The 16,810-nt window shown below is 29.0% G+C and overlaps 1 protein-coding gene across 1 annotated transcript; it reads left to right on the forward strand.

The window, feature by feature from the left end:
• Positions 1-15,622: 15,622 nt before the first annotated feature.
• LOC129916460 (uncharacterized) lies at positions 15,623-16,524 on the forward strand. The gene has a single exon (XM_055996436.1). It carries the CDS (start codon positions 15,623-15,625, stop codon positions 16,505-16,507), a length of 885 nt encoding a protein of 294 aa, XP_055852411.1. The 3' UTR covers positions 16,508-16,524.
• Positions 16,525-16,810: the final 286 nt, after the last annotated feature.

Raw genomic sequence — 16,810 nt, forward strand, 5'->3', positions numbered from 1 at the left:
TAATGTTGCAAAGTAGGGATTTTTCGAAATTTCATAAGAACTGTAAGTATTTGGGATGAACAAGTTACCAAATTCTGAGAGATATTAAGTTAGCCTATCAGCCCATTTTGTTTAATCCATTACGTTTAGACACCCAACAAAATAATAAAAAAAAACTATGCAAACAAATTAATTTAACTTTTCAATATATAAAGAATTTCAATATGGCTACAGTTTGGATACAGTTATTTGCTAAGCAGTTATTTTTGTATAATATATAAAAATACCACAGAGTGAATTACTTTTACCATAAATATTGAAAATAGAAGGTAATGCCTCAAGCTCCCATTTGACAAAAATTCGAACAAAACGAAAATTTTGATTTAATTTTTCTTTTTTCTTCTTAAATTTCCTTTTTTTTATTTTTCTGAATATGAATATGAAAACAGCATTAAAATGAAGAAAACAAAACAAAAATCAGCACAAATTTCGTGTTGACCTGTGTAATCTGCGTATTTTAATTTCTATTTCCGTGATCTTAAGTGGATAGTTGTATTGGGTACTATTTAACTGCTTAGGACAAAAAAGTTTTCGGGCTTCTATTGCGTGCGATCATACACTGAGGGAAAAAATAAATTGAACTTGAAACGTCGTTGTTTCAAAGATGAACTACTTTGATTTATGTGACTTTAAGATACGAAACCATCAAAAATTAACATTTTTTCAACGTTGATTTAAAAATGTTCATCTTCAACGCAAAATCATTCCGAATAATAGTTAAATCAATGTGGTTTTCATTGATTTCACGTTGTTTTATGGTGGCTTTTCCCTCAGTGTACGATTAAAAAATTGTAAAAATTGTATGAAAATGGTGTCGGCTGCGTTTGGTATTCATATCCTGTTCTTGGTACCTATGATGTGTTGGATTTTTACTTGCGAAATAGATACTGTAGGACAAAATGTTGGATTCGTCAAAATTTTCAAGACCTTAAATTTTGTATTTAGATAAAAAAACTCATTTTTTTTTTTTGAAAATTCATTTTTTCTGAATTTTGTTTTTACATATGTGTCAAATAATTATTTCAATGAACAAAAATTATGTTTTATTTTCTGTTTTCTTTTGTTCACATAATAATTCCTTCAGAATAGCATACCAATTTTTTTTTTTTTTGAAATATACAGTTTTTAAAATTTTTTTAAAGAAAAAACTAATTAAAAAAAAATTTTAATACCATTTTCAAAAAAAAAACCCAAAAATATGTTTATACCTAAACAAAACTTAATGCCACTCTCAGTTTAAAGATTTTAATCATTCAAAAGTGTGTTTTCGTTGTTTTAAAAATAATTTTTAATCCTCTTTCTTATAAAGTTAATGAAAAATCTAAACTAGAATTTTTGTTTTATGAATACTGCTATAAGAAATTTTAAGATTCTAAGAAACTTTTACCACTACAACAAGTACGTGTGACTCAGTTGTGAATTTAATTTAATTCTTTTCTGAGTTATATGTGGGAAATAACTAAAAATTAAATAATTTAACTCTTACGAACTCTAAAAGTGTAACTCATAGAGGAAAATGAAACACGGTTAATTTATATTTCCAATGAGATCCTTGCAAATTTTCTGTACGTTGATACGGGATGATTAAATCACCAACTTCTCAATTCATAGAATTGCAAGAAAACGTTCACTTCTTAGTCATATTGATTTACAAGTCTTATTTAATACTAACATGCTAATGCAACATTATAACATAAACTTGCGTTATTTTACAAACTCATTATTCTTCAACAAATAAACAAACAAAGTAACAAAAAGCAAGATAACAAACGGTTTGCTCTAATAAATCCAACAAAAGAAAAAAAAAAAAAACACATAATAATTATCGTATCGTGATCGATCGTCACTTTTCATTATGCAAATAAATAATCTCCATAACTCAACGATTATATCAGCAGAAAAAAAAAAAATTAACCAGAAAATATTACCATCATCTTCGGTCGTTATAGTCATCGTTATTCTGAGGAAGGAAATCACCGTAATAATAATTCTCCATCCGATATGTCTGTCAGTTTTAAATAAAATTAAGTAATCTTGACGGATATACATTATAATTGTAAACGGAGTCAGAAATTAGCAAGCATTTTATGTGAGAGTTGTATGTGATCGACAAAAAAAAAAGTTGAATGAAGAAAAAACGTCATATCGCAAAATCTTCAAGCCATACTCAAGTGAAATCTTTTGCACCAATTAATATTGACCAATCACGACCATAAATGACGACGAGAGTGTGAGAGGAGCTTGGTGAATACTGAACTGATACTAAGTGCGATGAGAGTTTATGTCGTGCTTACTACCATCGTGCATTGCTCGATTGAAGAGATAACAAAAAAAAAAAGAAAGTTAAACTCATCTTTTATTGTATCTCAGCATCACAGCGATATCGTTGAACATTTTTTCGTAATTTTACTTAAAATAATGTACTATACGCATTATTTCGGTTTTGCAATATTATTTGAAATATTTTCATTCAAGGCAAATATAGGTATCAACTTGCCGACAGAAGTTTAAAATTTTCTTCTGTTCAGTTCCAAAAGCAATTTAAAGCTATTAAAAAAAAAGGCTTTCGTTTATTTTGCAAATAAAAATTATACCTCTCTCATTTCACGTTCGTTTTAATATCAGGTTTCTTGGTACATGAATCTGGAAACAATTTTATGATTTTAATAATTTCAGAAAATTTAAACAATTCTTAATTAAGCGACGTCTTGCTTCGAGATATTTGTTTGTAATTAATTTTAATAAAAATAATAATTATTATGACGTGCTATTTAATGAGAAAAAAATAATAATACAAATTTTCATTGTTATTTTCCTTGTAGAAAAATCAAACTTATTAAATTTCAGAAAAAAAAAGAATTCCCTGAAGCAAAATGTGACATGTATAAAGTGAAATGGTTGAGATGGAATCGGGTCCTTTAATTAAAAATAAATAAAAATTAATTTAAATAATATATTTTTATTTAAAGTGGTCATATATTTTGATTAAAAAATTAAAACAATTCTGAGAAAAGAATTAACAGGAAAATATTAACCATTTCTCTTAAAATTTAAATGCTTTTATGAATTTCAAAGGCTTGATAAATTTTAAAGTAAAGCTCTAGCCATTTAATGGAATAAGTCGTTTAAACTTTAAATACTTTTAGGTCCATTTTCTTCACTCGGAGTTGAACATAACTTGAGAATTTTTAATATAAAAATTCTCAAGTTTTGTTCAACTCCGAGTGAAGAAAATGGACCTTAATGGACCGAATTAAAGTTATTTTTTTTTTTTTTGAAATATCGAATTAGTTTGAAAATTGAAATATATACATATTTTATTAATTCTCCTGAAAAAAATTGAATTCAGTTCAACTGCTTTTTTTACAACATTATTCATTTTTTTAAGTAAATATCTACAACATAAATAAAATAAATATGTACACTATCCATAAATAACCCGTTTAAATATATGTAAAAATAAGTTTCGATGTCCAAAACCAAGCCTAATCTTTACAAAACTTAAAACGTCACTATTCACGGAAAACTAAATTTTTACTTGCAATATACACACATAGGTACTATAGGGCAAGTTTAGGATTCGTAAAAAAATCAAACTCGAGATTCCTATCAATTTTCTGACGGGCAATTCTGTCTGTCTGTCCGTCTGTCCGTCTGTCCGCCTGCCCGTCTGTCTGTCTGTCCGTCTGTCTGTACTTCTAGCAGAGCCGGTTTAAGGGGGGGGGCAGCCTGGGCCGTCGCCCAGGGGCGCAAGAATTGAGGGGCGCCGCAGGCGCCCCGAACTTTTACAAAAGTTATATAAATAACGAAGTCTTTCCAATCGATATTTTATTTTTTTTTACATTCACAAAGGCGCCCCAATTTGTTTCTATTTTACATTTTCAACGGCGCTCGTATTGTTTGTCCTAAACTTTTTGAAGAATGAAGGCGCCCCCCAATTTTGGGTTAATTTATTTGGCTTCCGGAAGGACAATGGTGTCCAAAATCTTCGTTCATCTTTGAAGAACAAGGCGCCCTAATTTCTTTTGAAAGACTAAAGCAATCCTAATATTCCTCCTACCAATTTAATTTTTACAAAGGTGCCCCTATAGTAATGAATAAGGAAAGAGAAGGGAGACGGACAGAATCCCGAAATTAAAAATCCAGAAAGCCCAAAATCCAGAAAACCCTAAATTCCGAAAACCCAAAAACACAAAAACACAAAATCCCGAAAACCCACAATCCCAAAATCCCGAAAACCCAAAATCCAGAAATGCAAAAATTCACAGCTTCTCCATTTCTCATAAAAACTACGTTTGTGTGTGAGAATAAAAAAATAGGTCTGTTCGTTGTTCCCCCCTCCAGGGCACTCTAAGTCATTTCAATTAACTGTGAAAAAATCAGAATTTCTCGGGTTTTCATTTTACATCGAACACCTCAGAGCTTTAGTTTCATCAGCGAACATCGAACACAGAGGAAATAACTCTGGTTGAAAAAGGAGCTACAAAAAACGCTTGACAACGAATTCGGAGCGACCCAGAGTGCCCTAGAGCTCACAACGAACAAACCTTATACTTATAAAGGTATGTTGTTTTCGATTGGCCGTCTGGAAGCGCCTGGAATCATTAAGAAGCGTGCTGCAAGTTTTTTATTCTTCTAGTGAAAAAACAAAACACAATATTTGATTTTTCACCAATACAGATATTAAATTTTAGAATTGGGTGGAAGCGATTCAAAGTTTTTTATTGTATTCAGAATGAGTGAATCATTGAGTGATTCCAATCGAAAACGACATTAATGTACCTAGTTGAAAAAGTTTTTGAAAAAATATTGTTCAAATAAGACCAACTGTACCTAATCTTTAAATGTGTTTAAACAAAAAAGTCAGAGATAAAGGTAGTCTTGTCAATTGAGCCTAAATGACATGAATAATTAATTTTTTTTTAAGTTAACGTTTTTAAGTTAATACACTGCACATTTTTAATAAATGCATTAACAAGTATATGAGAGGTAAGACATAATCTGCTATTGCTTTTTTTCGTGATTTTAAAAAATTGTTTTTAGATGAATTTTTTTTTAGAGGCGCCACTTGCAATCGTGCCCAGGGGCGCCGGTAGTGCTTAAACCGGCACTGACTTCTAGCTACAGCCTAAGCTATTGGAGCGATTTTCTTCAAACTTGGTTGTAAATAGTTTTGGATGATTCTCCTGAGGAGAAATTGAAATTTTTTTTAGGACCAAAACTAACAGCAAGTGTCATATAAAGGAAATAGAAAAGTTATGTAATTTGTTTCAAAAACGACTCTGACAATTTTGATTAAAATTGTTCTGTTTAGTGTTACACATAAGAGTGTCCTATTGTACCGGTATTAACGGTACCTGCCATAGAATGGTTTTTTGATTTATAAGTTTCTCGTAAACGAGATTTCAGATTTCAATAAAAATTTTCATAGGTACACCATTTTAAAATAAAAGTTAGAAAAAAAATTTATAAAATTTTCAAAAACCACATTTTTCATGAACTTAATAGAATGCATTTGCAAACAAATATAAACATAATAAAAATTGTTTATTCTTTTGTCTTCTTCTTAAAATATCTTTTAAAAAATTTCTCTCAGCTAACATAATATACCGCACATGTTTTCAATACGTTTTGCTACTACTACTAGAAGCAACCTCATGCAATTGCAAATACTTTATCCTTGTTTTTGTTTTTGATTCCCTACTTTTGTTTGGAAGTACAGCAAGTTGAAAAGAACATTTTATGGAATCAAAACAAAGCAAAGTTTTTCATAACTTTAGTAGAGTAACTAAAGCAAATTATTAGGGAACACGGCCGAACAGCTCCGATTTTGACGATTTTTTTTTTCAAACGTAGGTAATTCAAAATACCTACCTACTTTAAAGTCTATAGATTAAAAATTGACGATGTTGCCGTTTTGTTTTTTTAAATTAAAATTAAATTTTTTAACAAAACAATTTTTTTTGCTTAAATTTCATGAAACAAATGATAGCAAAATATTCTCTAGGTAATTTAAGGAAAAAAAAATATATAGGATTAAGGGACAATCTTGCATTGTTTAAGCGATAAATGCAATTTTCTCACAATCTGACTTCAAACACAAAAAAAATATTTTGAAAACAACGGCAACACCTACAACATTTTAAAATGCATTTTTAAATAGCTAGAAGCTCATTCTTATCTCTTAAATTTAAATCCACTAAATTTAATTTAGAGTTTTTGGAAAAATAGTCCTCAAACTCAGAATTAAAAAAAAAAATGTTATTAACAAGATTTAAAATGATTTTTTTCCAAACTTTTTCTAATAAAATATGAATTTATTTTAAAATTCAATATTATCAGTTGAATTCCGAAGCAGAAAAGGTAATATATATTACTCTTTTGAAAAAAAAAAAAATTAAAATTACTTCAATTTCAATGGTTTTTTTTTGATAAAATTTGAATTTTTGCATTGAAATAATTGAATTTCTCAAAGACTTTGGCAAATAAGAACTTTAAACTTTTGCTATTTAACTTTCAACAATAAGGGCTATTGAACAAATAAAATTTAACTTTATATTTAAATGTTGAACTTTAAAAAAAAAAATAAGTTAAAATTTTTTTTTCAAAACTTCTATTAAAAAAAGTTCTTTGAAAATGAAATACTTTTTAATTTTTTTCATAAACCGTAATACATATTCACATTTCCTTTTATAATTTCAATTCATAAAAGATGTGGTCAAAAAACAGTTTTAAAAACGACATGTTAAAATTTGGTCTATAATTTTTTTTTTTTTTCAAAAATCTGAGTTCAATTACCATTTTTTCAAAAGCCCTTCATTCAATTAATTTAATTTTAATTATACAAATGTGACTAAGCTTCTAGCTTTTTAAAAATGTATATTAAAATATTGTAGGTGTTTCCCTTGTGTTAAAATATTTTTTTTTGTGTTTGAAGTCAATTAGTAATAAAATTGCATCTATCGCTTGAACCATAGAAGATTGTCCTTTTTTTTCCTTGAAATTTAAGAAAAATTTTTGAAATAAAATTTTTTTGTTAACAAAAATCTTCAATTAAATTTAAAAAATCAAAACGGCAACACCGGCAATTTTAAATCTATAGACTTTAAAATGTTTTTAATTACCGACGATCTACCGAATCTAAGCTGTTCGGCCGGGTGTCCTAATATTGGCAATTTTTGAGCTTTAGTTACTCCACTACTTGGTTATATTTATTTTAGTTTAGCTTATGATAGCAACACTAAAGAGAATATAATTTTCAGAATTCTATGAATGTACTATTTTCCAACAAACAGTATCAAGAAGCCAAAGCAACCATAATAAACAAAAAATATATTTTAACCTTAGAAATTATTGTGGTGTTTCATGCGAACATCCAACCTTTCATTCTATTTTAAAACCTCTAACAAAAAATGAAAATTCAATAAAAAAATCCATCCCAAGAAGAATATAAAAAAAAAATCAAGTGTGCAATTCACACGTGGTAGAAGTGAAACCTTAAAAAATCATTTTTCTTGCAAAAAAAAATAGAAAAAATCTACCTATTTTTATTCTATCACCTTCAAATCCAGGTTTTTTATATGACAACCTATATAAATTTTATATCATCTGAAAGCTTGTTGTCTTAGCTCAAAATAAATATATCGATCAGGTCTATGAGACATCTACAAAAAGAGCTAGAATTTTTTGAACTCGATCAATTACCATCAAGAAAAGCGAAAAAACACGTATTTTTATCTTCTCACGCTATTAAATCCATTTTCTTTCCTAACAACCTACACCATATGAAAGTTTATTGTTTTATCTCAAAATAAATATATCGATCAAGTCTATGAGATATCTACAAAAAGAGCTAGAATTTTTAAAACTCGATGAAATTTCATCAAAAAAGCAAAAAAAAACATTTATTTTTATGTTCTCATGCTATTAATTCAATTTTTTTGTTTGACAACCTATACAAAATTTTATACCATGTGAAAGCTTATTGTTTCACCTTGTATAATGATGAATAAATCTTATTTCAAAGATGTCTACAAGAGAAGTTAGATTTTTTTAAAGTCAACCATGTCGAATTTCCAGACTGAGATAACGTGTTTTGAGGTATGTTTCAATTTTTTCAATTAAAGATTACATAACTTGTAGAGGACGTACCGTTATGTGTGATATATCAAATAAAAGGTTATGTTATCAGCATGCGTATTAAAGTTAAATCAAATTTGTATGTGCACTAGATCAAAAGATATAACGTGTGTTAGAAAAGAACATCTTTTTACCGTTATCTCCGAATTTTGGATATGAAATTAATTGAAATTTTGTACAATTATAATTTATTTAATTACCTATCTACAGTACAAATTTCATTCATCTATCTATTAAAACAAAAAAGTTATAACCAGTTGAAGTCGTGTCGCGTTTTCGTTTCATCTTGTTTCAAATCACTACGATACTAAAGAAGTTTTCACTTCAAAAAAAATTACAATAAAAAATATAACACAAACCTTTACAAAAAGAAAAACTTTCGCTTTTTCCATCAGGTTTAGTGTCTTTCAATCTTTCACAAAAAATTAAAAAAAAAATTAAACCAGAAATGAGTGCTCCTTTATAATAAATTTCTATCAAAACTATATCAAACCCAACCATCTATTGAATAAGATTCAATTATATTTCCAGTCCTTTTGATGCAGCAGCAGAAAAATAGACGAAAAAACTTTTGTTGCTACCTAGAAAAAAAAAAAAATAGATTCAAAAGATGCAAAAATATATTTTATTCCGCCTCGGGGTCGACTTCTTGGTATTTCTAACACTCTATGAAATCAATATTATTTTTCTCTTTGGGGTTTTTTTATGAATGAAATCTATCTGTACGTTGATATGGTGGTCGTGACCAAGACAACATTGTGGATTCTGTAGTATCGGACCTCATAACGTTTTACTTTTCTTTAAACCTGTTTGTTTGGTTTCTTTGTCACTGAATTATAAACAACCTGACACTTTACATAGTTTTTTTTTTTTCTTTTATATTTTATAGTCAATACCTACATTGAAACGACCGACCGACCATACGACAGATAATCCCGACTTCGAGCCCGAATCCAAGCCAAAGTCCAAACCAGACCCCTTCTCTCTAAAAAAAAAAAGATTGTAAGATACCGCGCCGCACTTTCAATCGACAGACCAAGGAACGGCGGCGACATAAACAGCAGCAAACCAGCCAGCAGCGACAACACAAGAAATCGTTTCTTGTGCTTTTGTGCAGTTTTTTTGTGCGTAAATTTCTTTTTATTTTAATTAATTTTTCCATTTCCAGTTATAGAAGATGCCATTTGAGAAAGTGTATATAAAAGATACATTTATGAAAATATGCGCGGGGCCAATTAAATGGGGGTACATGAACCGTTTAAAACGACCACACTACTTAACGGCCGTGTGTTAAGTTGGTTGGTATATCTCGTTAAGTTGCATTTCAAGTTTGTATAGATACAATTTTTGGTAAAGCCAAATTGAAGAAAAAAAAAAAAAACTATCTTATTTTGTATCTGTAACAAACATTAGATACTTTCTTTATATTTTTTTGAGGATATTATAGCTGTTGATGATGTTGTTTTATATATAGCGCAAATAATTATAATTTATTTCATATTGAATCTAGAGCTAATAGCTTATAACGGTGGCTTGTTCTACATAACTTTTTCTTTAATTTGTGTTTTTTTTTTAATTTTATTTCTTTGTATCTTTATTTTGATGGTTTTTGTTGGATAGTTTATTATAAATTCAACTCATTATTCAATCACAACACTTTGTTTTCTTGCTTTTTCAACGTACAACACTCATATATTACCAAAAGTGTTGAGTTTTTTTGTCTTTTTTTTTTAAGTTTTATTGAATTTATTTTTTTCTTTCGAATGCAGAGTAGTTTTTTTTTGTTGACATGAATGGATTTATGCCAGAGCTCGTGCTATAGATATGTTTTTTTTATTTTAATCGTTCAACTTTTACGTATGTAATCTATGGACTATGGGTGTCGTCTATACATGTTGTGTTTTGTGTTGTGTATATGCAAATAAGTAGACAATGCGGAACCAAATGTTTATTGATTTTAAAGTTAAAAGTTACTTAACATTTGACTATTATATTGTATTCCAATGAGACTATGGAAGATTTTACGTAACTAGGTTTTTTTTTTGGTTTTATTTTAGTTTTAGGGAGAAATGTGTGAAAAGATTGTTTTTTAATAGGCCTACGGAATTTGTTATCGCACGACATAAACAAAAGGTGTAACTATGGTGCTCAGATGGATTGAATTTTTTGTTAATACAAATTTTTACATAAATATAAATGATTTGACTCACAATCATGATAGAAAAATTTTGAGTCTCGCATTTGTAAGAAAATCACATGCAAAAGAGTTCAGAATTCTTTGCGTTTGTCTCTCGTTAAGTCTCTGGGGCGTAAAACAAAAAAATTTGTTAACTGTTATATTATCATTTCTGGAAAGCCTTTAAACGTGACCAGAGAAGCTTTTAAAAACGTGACCAACCTGTTATTTATTTGTTAACGATTTGCTTATGTTATAATTTATATGGATTTATACCGTTCAAAAACTTGAAGAGGATTGTTTATTCAACGAAAATGGTTACTTTGAAGATAAATAAAAATTACTCTGAACTTTGACATTAAATGAAATTTATGGTAATGACTAATAAGAGTTAGCTATTATACGTTATACAATTAATAACTCTGTAATAACTCTGTAGTTATTCAAAATAGAACTGAATTCCAAATAATCCCCCAGAAATAGCCTTTATCCATCTCTATACAAATTTTCAAGTCAAAGTCGATAGTTTAGAAGACAGAAAAAATAATTTCTAAAAAACTGATTTACAAATTTTCAATCACAAATCTCTCTTATAAGTATATTTCTCTTAATTGATTGCAACATTTCATAATGATAAATGAATGACTAACAATACGAAAGAGCTGATAAGCAAACTTGATTTTATTTTAAATTTCTATAGTATGTATGTAAATATTTATTTATAGGCTTTTGATTTTATTTGTGAGTAATATTCATCTCTAAATTGAATATAAGAGTGAGTGAGAGCCAAAGTGGCCTATGTGAAATAAAAGACAAAGACTATTATTAAACCTTACAATATTCAGTATTTTTTTAAAAAGATGACGACTATTCATATTCAATGTATGTAATAGTTCCCGAAAATATATTCTTTCGTTGCAGTAAAGATTAGTTTCTTCGTCTTCAAAATCAGTTATGTAGGTAGCATTTTCGAAGGGTAAGTTAGTATCCATATCTTGAATTAAAATTAAAAAAAAAAAAATTTTCCGAGTTTCAACAAAAATGATCACAGAATTGATTTCTGGTATTTCGATTCAGATAAGGTTTGGGACCAGAGTCCCCAAAACATTCGGAGACATTGAAAATTAAATCACGTCAGGTTAACATAAAGGTGGATTTGAAATAATTTTTAAGCCAGTATTAAAATTCAATAATAAATATGTACACATGTATAAACATAAACTTTTCATCAAAAGAAGAATATAGTGCCAGCCACCAGCGACTAGTTTTAAAACAACGGTCAAAGTATTTTTTGGAAAATTTCATAGAAATTTTTTTACTGGTATTTTTTCCTTTTTTTATTAGTTTTAAGAGTACAAACGCAATAAATTAAATTTTCATATTTGTATGTCTACAACATAAAACAAAAATATAAGTGTGCTTTAGCAGTGCTTCGCCATTATTTTGTCAGTTTTATTTAAAAACTGATTTATTTGAATTACTAATCTGATAGTATAAGATTATGAGCTTATAATTTAAAAAAGATTTTTGGACATTCTTAGACAAAAAATGAATGTTTTACACAATTCATTTAAGAAAAAAATATAATTCATCAACTTAATAAAAATATTAGCTTTTAACTCAGAGACATAACAAGACTTTAATCATATTAATTACAGTCATCTCCCCCTAAATAGAATTTCCCTCTAACCGAAATTTTTCACCAATTTCTGTGAAATCGTTTGAAGAAAAAAAAAATAACTCTAACTCGAATTTCGTGCCTCGTGAAATTTTGACTTAAAGGCACTCGACTGTATTTTTATAAATTTTCAAACACAACACGCACTTATTTTTGCGTGAATTTATATTATTTGATTAATTGAATGTTATATTTTATAGCACTATGAAAGAGCTGATTAGCAAACTTGAAATCTCTTAAAATTTCTAAATTATGTAAATATCTATCTATTTTTAGACTTGAGTTTTTTTTTTGTATATGAATATAACATATTCACATAAAAATTTTATTCATATGCAACAAAATTTGTATACAGTAGTTAATTATTTCTGACTGAATGGAGGGCGCTGATTCCAAATAGCACTAGTTTTACTTTTCTAGATATAGATTAAAATTGAAGTTAACATTAATTCAACTTTTAAATCGGATAAGTCACTTACAAGAAATATAGAAATAAAAAAAAAAAGCTATTGTTTTTTAAAAAAAGGAGGACCTTATTTAAGATAAAAACCGTCGTCGGAGCCTTTTTGGTACGAGTATATAGCAACTACCGTTAATTCTGGTTCTAAAAAAAAAAAAAAAAAAAAAAAGAAATTCAATTTCCATCCTTGAGAATCACCTTAAACCAAAAACTAAAAGGGCTGCATTTTGTTGCCAATATTTTAATCTTAATTCTTAGTACAACGTCGAAATATTAGTTTTTTTAGTATATATCATAATATTATGTAGTCTTAAATTTAAGGCAATATTTTGCGGTCAAATTTGTATAAGAAGTAGATATATTTTTTTACATTTCGTTGACACATCGAGTGGCATTATTTTAATAAGCGTTATTTAAAAATCGAAAAAAAAATAATTAATTGATTTAAGTTTTTCATCTCTTATCTCCTTTTCTTGCACCTGATGTGACTTATTAAAATATCTTAAAATTTCTAAATTATGTAAATATCAATTTTTTAGAATTAAGATTTTTTTTGTAAATTAGGTACACACACAAACAAATTTTATTCATATGAAATACAATTGGTATACGGTTTCTTCTCACTGAATAGAGGGTGCTGATTGCAAAAATAGCATTGGTTTTTCTCTACCAGCTGTAGTTTAAAATTTTAAGTAATAGTTTTAAGTAATAGTGCATGCATACAAATCCAAACCAATCTTACGTGTCAATCAAATGTTTTCTTTTTGTCGACTTTTCAATATCCCATACTTTGTTTATTGTTATTTTTTGTAGTTTAGCTGAAAATTTTATTTGTTTCACAAAAAAACTTAGAAAAAAAGAACTTAAAAACTTGAACTTAACTTACACCTCTGTTTACAAACACTTTTGCATGAAATTTTGGCAGCAGACCAAACTCATTTAGATCTCTTCGAAGTAAATGCGTTCAATCTTATATTCCCTTTCAAATCGTAGTTAATCGCTTTGAGCACTCTTATACTATCCTACCATAAGAAAGTTCTTTCTTCAATTTGGTATGAGTAATTTGCAACTAACGTTAATTGTGATTCTGAAAAAACAAAAACAAGCTGCAGTTTGTTTCTAATATTTTTATCATATTTCTGATTAAATTTTCAAAATTTGTTTTGAAGTCTTAAACTAGCTTAATATATCATAATATGTCGTCTAAGTTAATTTATGGCGATATTTTGCGGTCAAATTTGTATAATATATATATTTTTCTTTTGCATTTCGTTGACAGATCGAGTGGCATTATTAGCATGGTTGTTATTTAAAAATCGATAAAATAAATAAATAATTAATTGCATCAAAAAAATTTCAAAATTAAGCTGTTTCTTTTAAATATGCATGCTTGATTTTAATTTCTTATCTCTTATCTCCTTTCCTTGCAACTAATATGACTTATTAACTATTAAGTATAAACTTTGAATAAATTTGAATTTTCGAAATAATAATAAGACAATAAGCAAAAACTGCAGAGTCATTAAATAATTTATAGAAATTACCATAGAAAAATAAACAAAAGAGCTGAGCTAAGAACTTGATTTGTGTTCAAATTTAAATATGAATTAATTTCTTTTTAATAGATTTATTTTATGAGCAATTTATTATATATTTTGATTCGCTTTAAATCCATACATCAAAAGTTTTACCTCATAAATTATCTCGTCAAAAAAAAAATTCATAAAAAAACATAAACTTTCCAAAATTTATCCCAGGACTACAAATTATCCATTTTAATATGGTAGTTAAAAAGCAAGTCTGAAAGCAATTTCATCATAATTTAATTTCATGTGCAACAATGCAACATCCTTATTGTTGCTTTTATGCAACATCAAAAAATTCCTACTCAATAAAAATATATATACAAAAAAACTCAAAATTTGTATCAAAAAGGGAAACTTAATCTTCACCATGCACCCCTGGAACTTTCTTTCTCACAGCATCCATCCATCAGATCCACATGACCAAAGTTGTATTTAAAGTAGTTCATATCTCCTTGCAATTTATCTGATCTGTAAAAGAACAACATTTCATTTTCTTTTTCGCTTCCAATTTTTTTTTTGAAAAAAAGAAAGAAAAAATGGAAGATACAAAAAATCCATCGACTGCATTAGCAGAAGAACAAACAAAGAAAAAAAAAAGTCGAAAATAATCGGTCATGCTGTAAAATAAACTGCAACCATAAACAACAACAACATTTTAAACTGCAAGCATCATTGAAAGTTACTATTGAACTTGAGCAAATGATCTTTGTTAGTCGACATCAAAACAACCCAAGAAAATATAAAAAAACACAAAAAAAAACTAACAAGATCGAGAAAAAGGAAGGAGGAAATTTTTTGCGTATGTGTGATGTTGTAAAAAAATATTTTTCGAAAGAGTCTGGTCTGGTTCGATCAAACTCAAACCAAACGAGTTTATCCACGGTTTTTCATTTCATTCATGCTCTTCACCGTCGTCTATATGATCTCTATGCTGCTGCACTGCAACTCACCTCAACTACTTCTGCTCATTTTCGGTCAAACTCTCATACACATGCAAAATAAGCTTCAAGATATAAAAAGAAAGAAAAAAAAAAAACAAATATATACCCAAAGAGCTTCCATATCTACTATACCAACCATCCCAGAAGAACAACATCACAAAACTTAAAGAGGAAACTAAGCAAAAGAAGAGGAAAACAAAAGAGACCATCGGAGACCAAGACGACTACGACGACGTGCCTCACATTGGTATACCTAACATTGACTTTGCTTTAAAAAAAAAATCCAAGAGTGGTGAGATGCGCGCGCGATATATCTACAAGAAGAAATTTTCATATGGCCTCTTGGTGGGGCATTCAACAAAACCCAAAAGAGCTTACCTATATAAATTGCTTCTACCATCGAGAAATGGTATCATATCATCCTTTATCGTCCATTCGGCAACTATCGTTTCGCAGCCCCTTTTTATACAAAAAAAAAATAAATTAAATACGCAAATTTAAACGCGAACAAAAAGAAAAAAAAAATTAAAATTAAAACAAACTCTTAAATCGAAGGAATATTAAACACCAAAAAATAAAAAATAAAAAGTGCGTTTTATAAAAATGTCTTATAAAAAGATTTACGGTTTTCTGTGTATTGTGGCGGTTGCAGCAGCCTTACCCGCTGAAGAAACACGCGGCGGCCATGCTAGAAATGCAATTGGCGGTGAAAACGACATCATGGATAGCATCTATAGTGATTGCCTGCGCAAGGATTCAGTGTCGTGTGTTAAATACAAATTATTCAATTTCGTCGACAAAGTCCTCGCTGCCCGTGATCAATTTGCTTTAACCGAAGGTGTAACAGTCGTTAAGACACCTGGATCGGAAGCCAATGGTGGTGGTGGTGGTGGTGCTCCACGTTCAATTTCCGCTGATGAATCATTTGAATCGTTGGCTTTGAATCGCATCACCAGTTTCCTGCAATCGCACACCATCAAAGTTGAATTAAAGGGTGCCGATATTGTTAGTGCTGTATCATCGACTGGACGTGCTTTGGAAGATGTTTCCGAGACACTCTTTGGCAATGATGATCCAAATGCACCTGAATCAGAGAGTCGTGGCAAGAAGAAGAAGGCTGCCAAGATCTTGGGACCTATTCTAGCTTTGGTTGCTATTAAAGCTGCTGCCTTATTGCCATTGTTGTTGGGTGCAATTGCCTTGATTGCTGGTAAGGCTTTGTTGATTGGTAAGATTGCTTTGGTGCTGTCTGCTGTTATTGGGCTGAAGAAATTATTGTCACAAGAGAAACATGTTACTTATGAGGTTGTTGCTCATCCACATCATTCGGCTAGTCATTCGGTGAGTCATGATGCATATGGCAGTGGTTATAGTGCTGATGCTGGCAGTTCCGGAAGTTATGGTAGCTCTGGTCATGGTGGTTGGGGACGATCGCTAGATGCTCAAGATTTAGCATATAAATCACAAAAGCCAGTTTCTGTTCAATAAGACATGATTAAAAGAAATTAAGCCAGCATATTATAAGCCAACTTCCCAACTCATTCTTCAACGACGTTGTCACAAAGTCAATTTATTTATATTTATAATAATGGTGCCCTAGATAATGAAATTTTGAATTTTCCAAAGATTTTCCTATGTCAAAGTCGATGGATTTTCAATTTAATACCAAAATTCATAATCAACGAAAGGGTAGTGAATAACGGTTTAGTAGATTTCTCTTCCCCCAAACACAAATTTAAAAAATTACGAAAAAAAAACAAAAAAAAAAAAAAACATGGTTATTAAGTTATT

Source organism: Episyrphus balteatus, chromosome 3, assembly GCF_945859705.1.
Source record: "Episyrphus balteatus chromosome 3, idEpiBalt1.1, whole genome shotgun sequence".
Classification (NCBI taxonomy): Eukaryota; Metazoa; Arthropoda; class Insecta; order Diptera; family Syrphidae; genus Episyrphus; species Episyrphus balteatus.